The sequence below is a fragment of the Oncorhynchus nerka genome, linkage group LG4 (assembly GCF_034236695.1).
Source record: "Oncorhynchus nerka isolate Pitt River linkage group LG4, Oner_Uvic_2.0, whole genome shotgun sequence".
In the NCBI taxonomy this organism is placed as follows: Eukaryota; Metazoa; Chordata; class Actinopteri; order Salmoniformes; family Salmonidae; genus Oncorhynchus; species Oncorhynchus nerka.
In genome coordinates, this window is record NC_088399.1 from 56895662 (window position 1) to 56911417 (window position 15756).

General features: G+C 40.7%; 1 protein-coding gene across 1 annotated transcript; it reads left to right on the forward strand.

Moving 5' to 3' along the window:
- Positions 1–1147: 1147 nt before the first annotated feature.
- Positions 1148–10248, forward strand: LOC115125593 (lysosomal thioesterase PPT2-A-like). The gene is made up of 8 exons (XM_029655111.2): positions 1148–1657; positions 3354–3507; positions 4696–4791; positions 4934–5041; positions 5224–5307; positions 6560–6644; positions 8887–8941; positions 9048–10248. Exons 1-8 carry the CDS (start codon positions 1478–1480, stop codon positions 9189–9191), a joined length of 906 nt encoding a protein of 301 aa, XP_029510971.1. The 5' UTR covers positions 1148–1477; the 3' UTR covers positions 9192–10248.
- Positions 10249–15756: the final 5508 nt, after the last annotated feature.

The following is a 15756-nucleotide window of genomic DNA, read 5'->3' on the forward strand; positions in this document are numbered from 1 at the left end:
TTTTTGCCCCACTATGTTCAACCATGTTTCATCAGTTATTTCAATGTTAAATTCCTCCTCCCATTTCTGTTTAATATAGTTTGTAGAATGTTTCTTTGCGGATTGAATACCCAAGTAGAGATTTTAAATAGTTTTTTGTTGTATGCATTAGTGAATAGTTGGGTCAATCCCTTTTATCTCCCTTAAGAAATAGTGTCTGTAAAAATCTTGTTTATCCAAGCCATGTTTTTTACTTAGGTCCTGGAAGTTCTCTAGGTCCCAATTCCTTATAATTGCACTGCATGATGTGATGCCTTTCTGCGTCCACTGTTTTGCAGGGATGAAGCTGGGGTCGTATGTGGGCCAACTCAGCAGTTTGATCTCTCTGTCTAAATGATTTTGCTTAACTACCCTAAACCATGTCTTAAGAGAGGAATTAACCCACTGATTTTGTCTATTGCATATTTCTAGTACTATGTCCTTATTTCCCAAAACTGACTGTATGAGTATCTCTGTCAAAGTAGTCTCAATGTCTTTCCATTTGGATTCGGAATTGCACCAACACACCAGAGGTCTCATTGGGCTGACACATAATAATATTTGAGGTTTGGTAAGGACATACCCCCACAGTTGTTTGGTAATTGTAATGTTGTATATCTAGTTCTTGATCTCTTACTGTTCCAGATAAACCTTGATATCCGTTTATCCCTACACTGTTTAGGTGGGATTTCTATGGGCAGTGATTGGAACAAATACAGATACCTCGGCAGGATGTTCATTTTGACTGTTTCAATTCTACTTCTAAGATCCAACTTGTCCTGTTTTGTTAGTAAAGCCCATTTTACATGGAAATACTGTGTTGAAAATGTGATTTTGTGGGTAAGCAAAATAGTAACCGAGTGAAACATAATTCAGTACTTGTTTTTTGGTATAATGACCAGGCCTTGGGGACATCCGGAACATTCTGCAGATCTTGAATTATCATTTGAGTATGTCCTGACTGAACACAACCCTGCTTACAATGGATATGTTGTCCCAAGTGTGTTCATTTGGGAAAATGTGCATTCTGTATTTTTTTCAGTCTAGTTATATATTGCTGACTTGTTGAGCCATGCGGTTACTTTGAGGAGCTATGGAAACCGGAAATTACTTCATGTGGTCTCGCGTTTTTGATCACGAACCGGAACAAACAAACGAAGCAAATGTCAAGCCGTGTTGTGATTAAGCAGCGCCAGTCATATGCAGACATTCAGCATGGGTGTTCGTTTAATTTAAAACAGGATCTATGAAGGGGAATGAGAGTGCAGAGTAGTAGCACATGCGAGAACAATTGTATGTATTTGTAACATTTGTCTAAAGAAAAGGGAATACCGCCAAAGCAAACAACAATATTGTAACCGGATTCGTAGGACATTGTGTACAACAGTGTAAGATATTTTAGTATTCGATATTTGTTTGTTTTTCATTATATTTTATGTTGTTTTTTTTTTAAATAACGATGAACGGGCCCTCTTATGCAGTCTCTAGTCCAAGGAAGAGTGGTGCGACAAGGCTGTTGTGGTCACTGTTTGGTGCCTGCCTTGTTGCTGCAGTCATCGGGTACAAACCAGTGGTCATAGTTCATGGGTTGTTCGACAGCTCTGGGGCATTTGTGGAATTGCTTCGATTCATCAATCAGGTGAGTGTTTGAAAAGATATCACCACGGTCCACAAATCTAACTAAAGAAAGATTGCTCATGGATAATAATGAACGCCTGATAGGCTATGTAACTACAGAACAGATCTGGCAGCTAGAGTTATGTAGAATGTGTGTGTAAGGTCCATACCAGTATCTTAAACTGTCAATCTTTGGGTAATTTCCATGTTTGTACATGGTGTTTCCATTGTGCATGTGGAAGCTGGGTGCGCGCCTCAGTTTACTCATACCAAACATTACTGTGGTCTGCTTGAGAATAGCAGAACACTACGGGGTTTTATGAGAACTTTGGTCGCTACAATGTTTCCATTTTCGTTAGGGCTGGTACAAGTGTTACCTTGTTATTTTATGACGGCTATATTTAAGCAATAAGGCCCGGGATGTGCTATATGGCCAATATACCACGGCTAAGGGCTGTTCTTAGCCACGACACAACATGGAGTGCTTGGATACAGCCCTTAGTCGTCGTATACTGGCCGTATACCACAACCCCCGTGAGGCCGTATTGCTATTAAACTGGTTACCAATATAATTAGAACAGTACAATTTTATTTTTTTGTCATACCCATCTGCTATAAACTGGGTGGTTCGAGCCCTGAATGCTGACAGACAGTTTATAATAGCAATAAAGCAACTCGGAGGTTTGTGATATGGTCAATATACCACGGCTGTATCAAGGCACTCCACTTTTCCCCTCTGGTCTTATTGCTTAAATATACCACGGCTGTCAGCCAATCAGCATTCAGGGCTCGAACCACCGTTTATAAAATGAAATCAGCTGTTTGTCACCAGTCTTATCAGCTGAGTTCTTCATGAATACTAGGGAAATAGGCTGTTAATTGTTGCCAGATTCCAGAGCAAAATGTTCCTGGCATAATGTTGCCTAATCATCCCCCCTGGCCTTGGTGTGCACACAAGAAAACAATCTTCTGGATTATGATCCTTGGGATCATTCTCCTTTTTTTAAGATCAACAATTCATTCAACCTGAAAATACTTACATGGCTCCAGGGGGGATTTTTTTTAGCTGACTGTTATAAGGTGGGGAGGAGACTAAACAGGAGATATGCATGCTCTTGCAGTTTTCAACATAGCAACATCTCACGTGTTTCCCCTCTCCTTGAAGATGATCTCTTCCGGGCTCCCACATTAGTTAAGTGGTTCTCCACCCGCTAACCACATTTTATAATGATTATAAAGAACTTAAATGTCAGAGTGGAAACTACTGTAGTGGACAGAAGTTAATATGTAACTTGATGGCAATACACACTGGATTGCAGATGTGAGAAGGTATCACAAGGTCTTTTTGATACACTGAGGTCCACTACTTCCAAACTGCCTGACAATCAATATTCGAAACATCACCTCAATAGACTCCTATTAATTAGTAATGTAGTAATACATTTCCAAAGGATAGACTTAGGTGATAACACAACAAGCTGAGGCATTTCAACCAATATAAGTATGCCTGTTTGGCCTCTGCTGAAAAACCAGTAAGTCTTGGCTTTGTTTTTGTATAATCAATTCTGTCAGTTGAGGCATTATTTTGTCGTCATTAACATAATATTTTCACTCATTTGTCTGATGCTCCCACACTCCTAGCTTTATAGAACGTTAATTGATGAGGCTGTCTTTGTTATAGTGCTTTAATCTGTCCCATCCTCATCTTCTTCTGAAAGTCTCACCCAGGAACCAATGTGTCAGTCTTCGACCTGTTTGACCGCAGCTCCAGCCTACAGCCGCTATGGAAACAAGTGGAGGGCTTCAAGGCTGCCATCTATCCCATAATGCAAAATGCTGCAAATGGGGTCCACTTCATCTGCTACTCTCAAGGTTCGGGTGTATAATTTGCATTTGTTTGGTTCCATTTTGAATCTTTATACATTTAACGTGGGCTATAATGTCACCTCATGTTTCTACAATGAAATGGGAATGCATGTACAGGTAACTGACTACTGGAAACACTTGAGTAAATGAGGGATACAAAGTATATCGAAAGCAAACTCCACACAAGTGTGGTTCCTGAGTTAGTTAAGCTTTGGATCATGTATAAAAATGCTGGATGGGCCATTATTTTGGCTAGCATGGCTAAGCCTCCACCCACAGGGCACAAGTGGTCACTGAGCAGTTTGACGAGCTTGACAATGATGTAAACCATATGCCATGGACGTCTTACACTTCAGCTCCACTATACACGCCATGTTGCTTTGCCATCAGTGTCGCGTCAGTGGGACGTTCTACCTGCTACACAGAGTTGTTGTTTTGAGAGCAGAGGGGGAGAGCTTCTTTTATTATATTTTCCCCTACTGTACCACATTCATATATCGTGCGTAAGTACAATAGCTTTGGTCCAGTTTTTCGCAAGGACTCATTCAATTGTTGCTGGTGGTTGGCCTCTTACTACCCCAGTAATATTGTGAACATAGTCAATGTAGCTAGCTAGCTAGAGTTTCTGCTAGTAGCTTCTTGACTTAATAGATCTTAGTAAAATAACCAGTGGTGTATAGACGAGGCCATATGCAACCAAAATCAACTTTATTTTTCATTATTTCAAGATAGAACGAACACACTCTTTGGCTATAGAGAATTTAAGCTCTGCGTTTCTTGAGCTTGGATGCTGCCATTGGACGTGATGCAACGCGGGCAGTATAGCAGCTTTCATTGATTTCAAAGGCAGCATTCCCTCAATGGCTGATGGCAATGCCGGACGCCCCATGGCTGTAGTGTAGCAGGGCCATCGGTCACTAGATCTCAACCCAATGGAACACCTATGGGAGATTCTGGAACGGCGCCTGAGACTGCGTTTTCCACCACCATAAACAAAACGAAAAATACCATAATGTGCTGTGGAAGAATGGTGTCTGATCCCTCCAACAGAGTTCCAGACACTTGTAGAATATATGCCGAGGAGCATTGAATGAGTTCTGGCTAATGGTGGCCCAATGCCCTATTATTACACTTTATGTTGGTGTTGCCTTTATTTTGGCATTTACCTGTATTTACCACCTCATTCTGTTCCAGGTGGACTGATTTGCAGAGGGATCCTATCTACTCTTCCTGATCACAATGTCCACTCCTTCATCTCTCTGTCCTCGCCTCAGGCTGGGCAATATGGAGGTAAGCGTTCACTAGAATCCATCAACTTGATCTTTGTGCTCAACAGCATTGTTTGAAACATGGTACATTGTCATCCTGGCTCCCAGTGTCTGCTGAGGTCTGAACTAAACAGAGACTGGTCTTTTCTCTTGTTTCTGTTCAGACACAAACTACCTGAAGTACCTCTTCCCCCAGTTCATGAAGTTCAACCTGTTCCATTTCTGCTACACCTCAGTGGGCCAAAGGATATCTATCTGCAACTTCTGGAAAGGTTAGTAGGCTGAGCAGAGGATTGGGCAATACAAGGGTTGTGGACTCCCTCAACGCTGAAGGTAGAGGGATTTTCTATATCCGATGACCTATGCCAAGGGGTTCTCAAGGAGTCAATGTGGATGTATTGATGATATGTGGTTGAAGTTTTTGTTCGACTAAAGTGTTTGTTTTCTCTTGCAGACCCCCATCACATGGACATGTACGTGAACAGCAGTGATTATCTGGCTTTATTGAACAGCGAGAGGACAAATCCCAATTCAACAGGTCAGCAACTCTGTCCACATTGCTGTGGGTTCTATATTAATCCACTATTTCAGAGAAGGGTTAGTCTGACTACTCTAATGCTGCTGAGTCAATGTCAGGAGTTGTATTACTCTGGATTTTATAGGAAACCTTTGCTCATTGTACAGCATTGCTGTTATGTAATTACAATTTTATATACAGGGCCTTCAGAAAGTATTCACACACCTTGACTTTTTCCACATTGTTGTGTTACAGCCTAAATTTAAAATGGATCACATTTAGAATTTGTCGTCACTGGCCTACACACAATACCACACAATGTCAAAGTGGAATTATATTTTTAATTTCTTTACAAATTAAAAATTGAAAGGTGAAATGTCTTCAGTATTCAACCCATTTGTTATGGCAAGCCAAAGTAAATTCACCAGTAAAACATTTGTTTAAAAAGTTACATAAGTTGCATGGACTCACTCTGTGTGCAATAAGTGTTTTAACATGATTTTTGAATGATTATCTCATCTCTGTACCCTACACATACAATTATCTAGGTCCCCTCAGTTGAGCAGTGAATTTCAAACAGGGAGGTTTTCCAATATCTCACAAAGAAGGGCACCAATTGGTAAAAATTATAAAATAAAAAGCAGACATTGAAATCAAACGTAGCATATTACTGAGAACCACTCTCCATATATTCAAGCATAGTGGTGGCTGCATCATGTTATGGGTATTCTTGTAATCGTTAAGGACTAGGGAGCATTTCAGGTTTGAAAAACCCCCAGAATGGAGCTAAGCACAGGCAGAATCCTAGATAAAAACCCGTTGTCTGCTTTCCACCAGAATCACAGTTTATACTTAAATCTATGGCAAGACATGAAATGGTTGTCTACCAATGATCAACAACCACTTTGACAGAGCTTGAAGAATTTAGAAAATAATAATGGGCAAATGTTGCACAATCCAGGTGTGCTAAGCTTGTACACATAAAGACTCACAGCTGTAATCGCTGCCAACAGTGATTCTAACATGTATTGGCTCGGGGTAGAATAGAATAAATGAGATATTTCTGTATTTCATTTTCAATACATTTGCAAAGATCTCACACATATTATCACTTTATCATTATGGGGTATTGCGTGTAGATTAGGGTAAAAAATAAAATGTTTTAATCAATTTTGAATTCAGCCTGTAACAACAATGTGGAATAATTCAAGGGCTATAAATAATTTCTGAAGGCAGTGTAGTTAGGATATGATATTATTTCTCTTTCACACAGTGTGGAAGAAGAACTTCCTACGTATCAAGAAGCTGGTCTTAATCGGGGGGCCAGACGATGGAGTCATCACACCCTGGCAGTCCAGGTGACTAGTTCCTCTTTCCTAAAGAGTGTAATATTCTTACTAATCTATATTCTGTTAAAGCATTGTTTCCATTTGATCTGCTTTGTGTTATGTTTTAAATGGACACCTCTAAGAAGAATCTTCTCTCTCCACTTTAATGTATGAGGCCTTTGGCTCCTAGAGAGATTATACACTACATGACCAAAAGTATGTGGACACCTGCACATCTCATTCCAAAATAATGGGCATTAATATAGTTGTTCCCCTCCCCACTTATCTGCTATAACAGCCTCTACTCTTCTGGGATGTCTTTCCACTAGATGTTGGAACATTTCTGCAGTGACTAGCTTCCATTCAGCCACGAGCATTAGTGAGGTTGGGCGATTAGGCCCAGCTCGCAGTCGGTGTTCCAATTCATCCCAAAGACGTTTGAGGACAGGGCTCTGTGCAGGCCAGTCAAGTTGTTTGTCTATAGAGATTTCATGGATGTGTGCTCTATTTTATACAACTGTCAGCAACGGGTGTGGCTGAAATAGCCGAATCCACTAATTTGAAGGTGTGTGTGTGTGTGTGTATATATATATATGTATATATATATATATATATACTCAGCAAAAAAGGAAACGTCCTCTCACTGTCATCTGCGTTTATTTTCAGCAAACTTAACATGTGTAAATATTTGTATGAACATAAGATTCCACAACTGAGACATAAACTGAACAAGTTCCACAGACATGTGACTAACAGAAATGGAATCATGTGTCCCTGAACAAAGGGGGGTTTAAAAGTAACAGTCACTATCTGGTGTGGCCACCAGCTGCATTAAGTACTGCAGTGCATCTCCTCCTCATGGATTGTACCAGATTTGCCAGTTCTTGCTGTGCGATGCTACCTCACTCTTCCTCCAAGGCACCTGCAAGTTCCTGGACAGGTCCCAGACGTGTTCAATGGGATTGAGATCCGGGCTCTTCGCTGGCCATGGCAGAACACTGACATGCCTGTCTTGCAGGAAATCACGCACAGAATGAGCAGTATGGCTGGTGGCATTGTCATGCTGGAGGGTCATGTCAGGATGAGCCTCCAGGAAGGGTACCACATGAGGGAGGAGGATGTCTTGCCTGTAACGCACAGCGTTGAGATTGCCTGCAATTACAACAAAACCGCGACTCGTCAGTGAAGAGCACTTTTTGCCAGCCCTGTCTGGTTCAGCGACGGTGGGTTTGTGCCCATAGGCGACGTTGCCGGTGATGTCTGGTGAGGACCTGCCTTACAACAAGCCTACAAGCCCTTAGTCCAGCCTCTCTCAACCTATTGCGGACAGTCTGAGCACTGATGGAGGGATTGTGCGTTCCTGGTGTAACTCAGGCAGTTGTTGTTGCCATCCTGTACCTGTCCCGCAGGTGTGATGTTCGGATGTACCGATCCTGTGCAGGTGTTGCTACATGTGGTCTGCCACTGCGAGGACGATCAAATGTCAAATCAAATCAAATTTTATTTGTCACATACACATGGTTATCCTGTCTCCCTGTAGCGCTGTCTTAGGCGTCTCACAGTACAGACATTGCAATTTCTTGCCGCATCTGCAGTCCTCGTGAGGAGGAAAAGTATGTGGATATATTGAAGCAACATCTCAAGAAATCAGTCAGGAATTTAAAGCTTGGTCGCAAATGGGTCTTCCAAATTGACAATGACCCCAAGCATACTTCCAAAGTTGTGGCAAAATGGCGTAAGGACAACCAAGTCAAGGTATTGGAGTGGCCATCACAAAGCCCTGACCTCAATCCCATAGAACATTTGTGGGCAGAACTGAAAAAGCGTGTGCGAGCAGGGAGGCCTACAAACCTGACTCAGTTACACCAGCTCTGTCAGGGGTGAATTTTGGCCCATTCCTCAACTTATTGTGGAAGGCTACCTGAAACGTTTGACCCAAGTAAAACAATTTAAAGGCAATGCTACCAAATACTAATTGAATGTATGTAATCTTCTGACCCACTGGGAATGTGATGAAAGAAATAAAAGCTGAATAAATCATTATCTCTACTGTTATTCTGACATTTCACATTCTTAAAATAAAGTGGTGATCCTAACTGACCTAAGACAGGGAATTTTTACTAGGATTAAATGTCAGGAATTGTGAAACTGAGTTTAAATGTATTTGACTAAGGTGTATGTAAACTTCTGACTTCAACTATGTATGTATGTGTGTTATTCATTCAAGGTCATTAACTCAATGGTTCCATCCCTTCTTTTTTAACTTTTTTAGTCAGTTTGGATTTTACGATGACAACGAGACTGTCGTTGAGATAAAGGACCAGGATGTAAGTATTATTTTAGAACATGGTTGTGTGTAAACATGACACAAGATGCTATGTATATTGATGTTATCTTATAATGATTCCTTGCCTTCTTCTCCTTCTTTCCCAGTTATATTTGAGAGATGTGTTTGGTCTGAAGACCCTAAATGCTCGCGGGGATCTGTTCCTGTGCTCCATGGCTGGAGTAGAGCACATCAATTGGCACTCCAATTACACTGTGTTCAACACCTGCATTGAAAAGTGGCTAGTCTAGAGCTGACTACTCCACCGAACAGCATGGCAAGAACAGTCCCATTTCATACAATCGTTAGAGTGAAACACACACTCCTACTCATGCACAAAGTTTTACTTCTGCAGTGTGGTACTCATATTTCCACTGTGTGTGAAACTTTCATTGTGAACTACATCTTATGTTCTTACATTTCTGTGAGAATGAATCAAAACATTACCCTCGTGTGTACGTGTGTGTGTGTTTTACCCACACATACTTTGAGGTATCACACAACAGTGCCTGACTGAGTGACATCCGGTACATTTGCAGACCCACTGCTCAGTTCATCTCCTTGCTTAAGTGACTTTTACCATTGGTTTTTAGCTTGTAACAAATGTCTTTCTAACCTGTAAAGTAAACCGTTGGTCATTGCTAAGCCACCCGGCAGACCGTTGCAATAGAAAAATCATGCCATTAGTTTTGTGTTACCCATGTGTCTGCGTTCCATTGTGTGTTTACAAACTGAAGTGCTATGGCACACTGCCTCTAGTGATTGTGCTAAAAGGGGGGAGAGGATAGAAAAAAGGGAAGAGCTACTGGAAACCAAAAAAATCAAAAATAAGAATATGAGAACGGAAGGAGGGTTTAGGAATGGATGGAAGGGGAGTAGAGTGCCAGTGCCATGAGGTAATTTACCTGTGGTGGTGATACCTGTACCTCTCCGTTGCAATTAGGTTTGATCAAAAGCCTGAGATACCTATGTCTGTTTGTGTCAAAGGAATGATTTATTTTTAACTTGACTGTTTTGTTATAGGTGTTTTTATTGTATGACAGGGGATTGCCTGTGAGACGATAGTCATTTCACTAAGTTACAATGTGAATTAAGATGGCAAAGCATTGCACAAAGATTGAAAATGTTATCTACTTAAATGTAATTTGATGTGAACTTAAAATGAGACTCAGATTGTTATATTTTTATTGTTGACATTGCAGTATTAAGTGTATGTATTTTAATATTGTCACACACTTCCTGGTTTATGTTCTGCTTCTAAGGGAAGTTTTAAAATTGACATAAATCAATAGATTACTAAAAGGGAAACTTTTCTGTGTTCTGAGTTCTTTACATTGCATTTATCTGTTAAGGTTTAACACTTGTGGGAATTGGCCTATAGGGGTAAATTGAAATGTTTCTTACAGAATAAATGTTAAATGCATAACCATAGTAGCAATTGAAAGGGAACAGTTTGAAGGTAATGGGGAAATGATTAGACCAAAGGTGAGGACACAACAGTTCACAAGACCGAATCCAAATGTTACCCTTTAATTTATGTGCATTTTACATTTACTGTACTTTCGTCTGCATTTGATAACAAAATCTGAAAATAATCTCAATACATTTAGTAACACAAGGCTATTCCTGGAAAATGGAAAATGTGGCGTAGGTGCAACATGAGACAAAATTACAAGGGTTTTAATGCTCTGAAGGTGACCATCCCTTCGGCTGTAAATGTGTCTACCGTGTCCACATTGTGTTCGTATTCCCTTTTCCCAAGCTATATTCAAATGCCACTATGTATTCTACAAATGGTATAATAGGTCAAATATAACGACTGATGGCAGTAGCTACCTACTGTAGCTAACTAGCCAGCTAGCAACTCTAAAGGGATTGCAAACGGTTTAGCCAAACAAAAGTTTTATCTAAATACACTTAAGGCTCCCCGAGTGGCGCAAGGCACTGCATCGCAGTTGCTAGCTGTGTCACTAGAGATCCTGGTTGGCGGCGGAAGAATGGCACGACAATGGGTCTCGGGGATCTCTTCACATTATGTCTGTGAGTTCAAATTGCCATTGATAACATGCAATTGTGTTCGTTGTCCACCTGCCTGTCCACTCTAACTGTCCTGAACTCGAGCCTGCCTATCGCCTTGTACTGTTTGGACTCGGACCTGGTTACTGAACCCCTGCCTGTCCTGACCTCGGGACTGTCTAACACCCTGTACTGTTTGGACTCGAACCTGGTTACTGAACCCCTGCCTGTCCTGACCTCGAGCCTGTCTAACGCCCTGTATTGTTTGGACTCGGACCTGGTTACTGAACCCCTGCCTGTCCTGACCTCGAGACTGTCTAACGCCCTGTACTGTTTGGACTCGGACCTGGTTACTGAACCCCTGCCTGTCCTGACCTCGAGACTGTCTACCGCCCTTTACTGTTTGGACTCTGACCTGGTTACTGAACTCTCGCCTGTACCCGACCTGCCTTTTGCCTACCCCTTGTGTTATAATACATATCGTAGCTCAACCATCTGCCTCCTGTGTCTGCATATGGGTCTCGCCTTGTGCCTTTATACAGTGCCTTGCGAAAGTATTCGGCCCCCTTGAACTTTGCGACCTTTTGCCACATTTCAGGCTTCAAACATAAAGATATAAAACTGTATTTTTTTGTGAAGAATCAACAACAAGTGGGACACAATCATGAAGTGGAACGACATTTATTGTATATTTCAAACTTTTTTAACAAATCAAAAACTGAAAAATTGGGCGTGCAAAATTATTCAGCCCCCTTAAGTTAATACTTTGTAGCGCCACCTTTTGCTGCGATTACAGCTGTAAGTCGCTTGGGGTATGTCTCTATCAGTTTTGCACATCGAGAGACTGAATTTTGTTCCCATTCCTCCTTGCAAAACCGCTCGAGCTTAGTGAGGTTGGATGGAGAGCATTTGTGAACAGCAGTTTTCAGTTCTTTCCACAGATTCTCGATTGGATTCAGGTCTGGACTTTGACTTGGCCATTCTAACACCTGGATATGTTTATTTTTGAACCATTCCATTGTAGATTTTGCTTTATGTTTTGGATCATTGTCTTGTTGGGAGACAAATCTCCGTCCCAGTCTCAGGTCTTTTGCAGACTCCATCAGCTTCATTCTTCCAGAATGGTCCTGTATTTGGCTCCATCCATCTTCCCATCAATTTTAACCATCTTCCCTGTCCCTGCTGAAGAAAAGCAGGCCCAAACCATGATGCTGCCACCACCATGTTTGACAGTGGGGATGGTGTGTTCAGGGTGATGAACTGTGTTGCTTTTACGCCAAACATAACGTTTTGCATTGTTGCCAAAAAGTTCAATTTTGGTTTCATCTGACCAGAGCACCTTCTTCCACATGTTTAGTGTGTCTCCCAGGTGGCTTGTGGCAAACTTTAAACGACACTTTTTATGGATATCTTTAAGAAATGGCTTTCTTCTTGCCACTCTTCCATAAAGGCCAGATTTGTGCAAAATATGACTGATTGTTGTCCTATGGACAGTGTCTCCCACCTCAGCTGTAGATCTCTGCAGTTCATCCAGAGTGATCATGGGCCTCTTGGCTGCATCTCTGATCAGTCTTCTCCTTGTATGAGCTGAAAGTTTAGAGGGACGGCCAGGTCTTGGTAGATTTGCAGTGTTCTGATACTCCTTCCATTTCAATATTATCGCTTGCACAGTGCTCCTTGGGATGTTTAAAGCTTGGGAAATCTTTTTGTATCCAAATCCGGCTTTAAACTTCTTCACAACAGTATCTCGGACCTGCCTGGTGTGTTCCTTGTTCTTCATGATGCTCTCTGCGCTTTTAACGGACCTCTGAGACTATCACAGTGCAGGTGCATTTATACGGAGACTTGATTACACACAGGTGGATTGTATTTATCATCATTAGTCATTTAGGTCAACATTGGATCATTCAGAGATCCTCACTGAACTTCTGGAGAGAGTTTGCTGCACTGAAAGTAAAGGGGCTGAATAATTTTGCACGCCCAATTTTTCAGTTTTTGATTTGTTAAAAAAGTTTGAAATATCCAATAAATGTTGTTCCACTTCATGATTGTGTCCCACTTGTTGTTGATTCTTCACAAAAAAATACAGTTGTATATCTTTATGTTTGAAGCCTGAAATGTGGCAAAAGGTCGCAAAGTTCAAGGGGGCCGAATACTTTCGCAAGGCACTGTATGTGGTATCTGTACTTTACTATTTATATTGTTGACAACTTTTACTTTTACTCCACTACATTCCTAAAGAAAATAATGTACTTTTTACTCCATACAGTTTCCCAAACACCCAAAAGTACTCGTTACATTTTGAATGCTTAACAGGACAGGAAAATGGTCCAATTCACACACTTATCAAGAGAACATCCCTGGTCATCCTTACTGCCTCTGATTTGGTGGACTCACTAAATGCTTCATTTGTAAATTATGACTGAGTGTTGGAGCGTGCCCCTGGCTATCCGTAAAATTTAAAAAGAAGACAATTGTGCCATCTGGTTTGCCTAATATAAGGAAGTTCAAATTTATATTTTTACTTCTACTTATTAATATTTTAGTAATTAAATTAACCTTTGATACTTAAATATTTCAAATCAAATACTTTTAGACTTTTACTCAAGTAAAATTTTACTGGGTGACTTTCACTTGAGTCATTTTCTGTTAAGGTATCTTTACTTTTACTCAAGTATGACAATTGGGTTCTTTCCCCACCATTGCTGGTCGGCCATATTGGCCATCCCCAGTAGGAATGTATGGAATTCTACAGTATTTCAATTAAATGTTTCAAGGCCAAAATAACATGCATTTAAGTATTGTTTTTAATGGGGACAGTAACAGTAGTATCAACAACAACAAAAAATATGCTAAGGGCACACATAATATAATTGAAAATAATGCATTAAGGTGTCTATAACATAATAAACGTATCAAAAACGAAAGTAGACATTTATAAAAACATTTATATAGCTTTAAAAATATTTTTTACAGTGGAGGAGTACCAAGATTGATGCCCGATTGCTTCATTGCCTGTCAGTCATCCAGGTTTTATACACATCACTGCCTGGTCAAAACCCAGACAGGGCTGTGAAGCGCAGAGCCGGAGCTCTGATATTATGTATAGCGTGTTAAAGGCGGTCCGGTACAGTTCCTGCATATATTATGACAATATTTTGTGACGTTAGGGCTTTTGACAGCACAGGCACAATGGAACGAGATAGCTGCCAAAAGGTTGAATGTTAGGATCGTAAGAAAAGCTCTGCATTAAACGTTAACATTCAATTAGATCTGTAAACGTATGTTACAACTATGAATGGACATTTACACGATCAATTCTCCCTTTATTCTGTTACATATCTTTTTTATGTGTACAAACTTTTGTCAGTAATGTGGCATCTGCAAAGGACATGAACAGAAAGTAGCTAGTTGAAGTTAGTTAGTCAATCAACCAACTCCAGCCCAGACGTTAGAGTTCCTTTGCAGCTTCCGGTTTTAATTCCAAAATAAAAGTGCATTCAATACCGACATTATACCGGTAGATGGCGTAGTATAGGCTTGGGCCTTCAGCAAATGACTTTTGTGAGAATGATAAAGACACAGAAGAGCCTTGTCTAGAATTACCTCCTGAGCTGCAAAATAGAAAGTAAACATGATTTAGGCCTATTCAGCTACCTAAATATGCCATGTTGTTGTGTGTTATTTACTGGCCTTATAATTGCATAATTTATTTGTATAGCTGTGTGGGGCTACAGTGGTGATCATGCAACCTAATGAATCACACTTTTTACAGTATTTGGGAGCACGGACTGTAGGCCTTATGTTGGGAATTTTGACTGTTGTATTAGTGAATTCCACTCTACTGTATATGTAGGCTTGTTATAGCTATTTGCGTTGCACAACCCCGTCACGCAGAGGATATATCCATATCAATAAATGAGACATAACAAAATATTGATTAAGTCTTGGCTATAACCTGTCCTGAGTAAAATAGCCAAGGGGTCCCAAATGGTCAAGACTATCTATAACCTATTATTATTGCCAGATCTGTTTTTACTAACAGCCACTGTACATCCTTCAACTATTTAGTGAAAACATTATTTAGAGGCTATATTTAGAGGCCTGTGAGCTAGGGTCTCTTTTTAAGGCGAGCCCTATAATTTAAAACAAATGTTATTTTCTAAAATTATTCCATAAGACACCAGTACCCAGCACCGAGCCACCAGCTTGTCCCAGAGGTAAATAAATCCAAATAATATCAGACTTTACTCTGATCCCCATTCCCCTCTTCTGTTGTCCTTTTTCTTCCTCTCCTCATCATGCACACTGCTCCCCAGACACTCCTAATTTCCCCCTCTTATCATCCTCTCCACAGGGTCCTGGCACCTATAGCTGGTTTCATGGATGAACTCTCACCAAAACTTGTAAATAAGAATTAGTTCTTAACTGACTTGCCTAGTTAAATAAAGTTTCAATAAAAATAAAATACAAAAATGAGAGGTAACGAGAATGTCATATATGGTAGACAAAAACGCCATACCATTTTTGGGAATCATATTCCAAAAGTCAGCCAAGTCTTAAGTTTTATTGGCGAATAACAACCAACTGAAATGTGTCTTCCGCATTTAACCCGACCCCTCTCAATCAGAGAGGTGCGGGGGGCTGCCTTAATTGACATCCACGTCTTCGGCGCCCGGGGAACTGTGGGTTAACTTTTTTTTAACCCTTTTGTCCCCAATTGGTAGTTACAGTCTTGTCCCATCGTTGCAACTCCTGTACGGACTCGGGAGAGGCAAAGGTCAAGAGCCATGAAACACG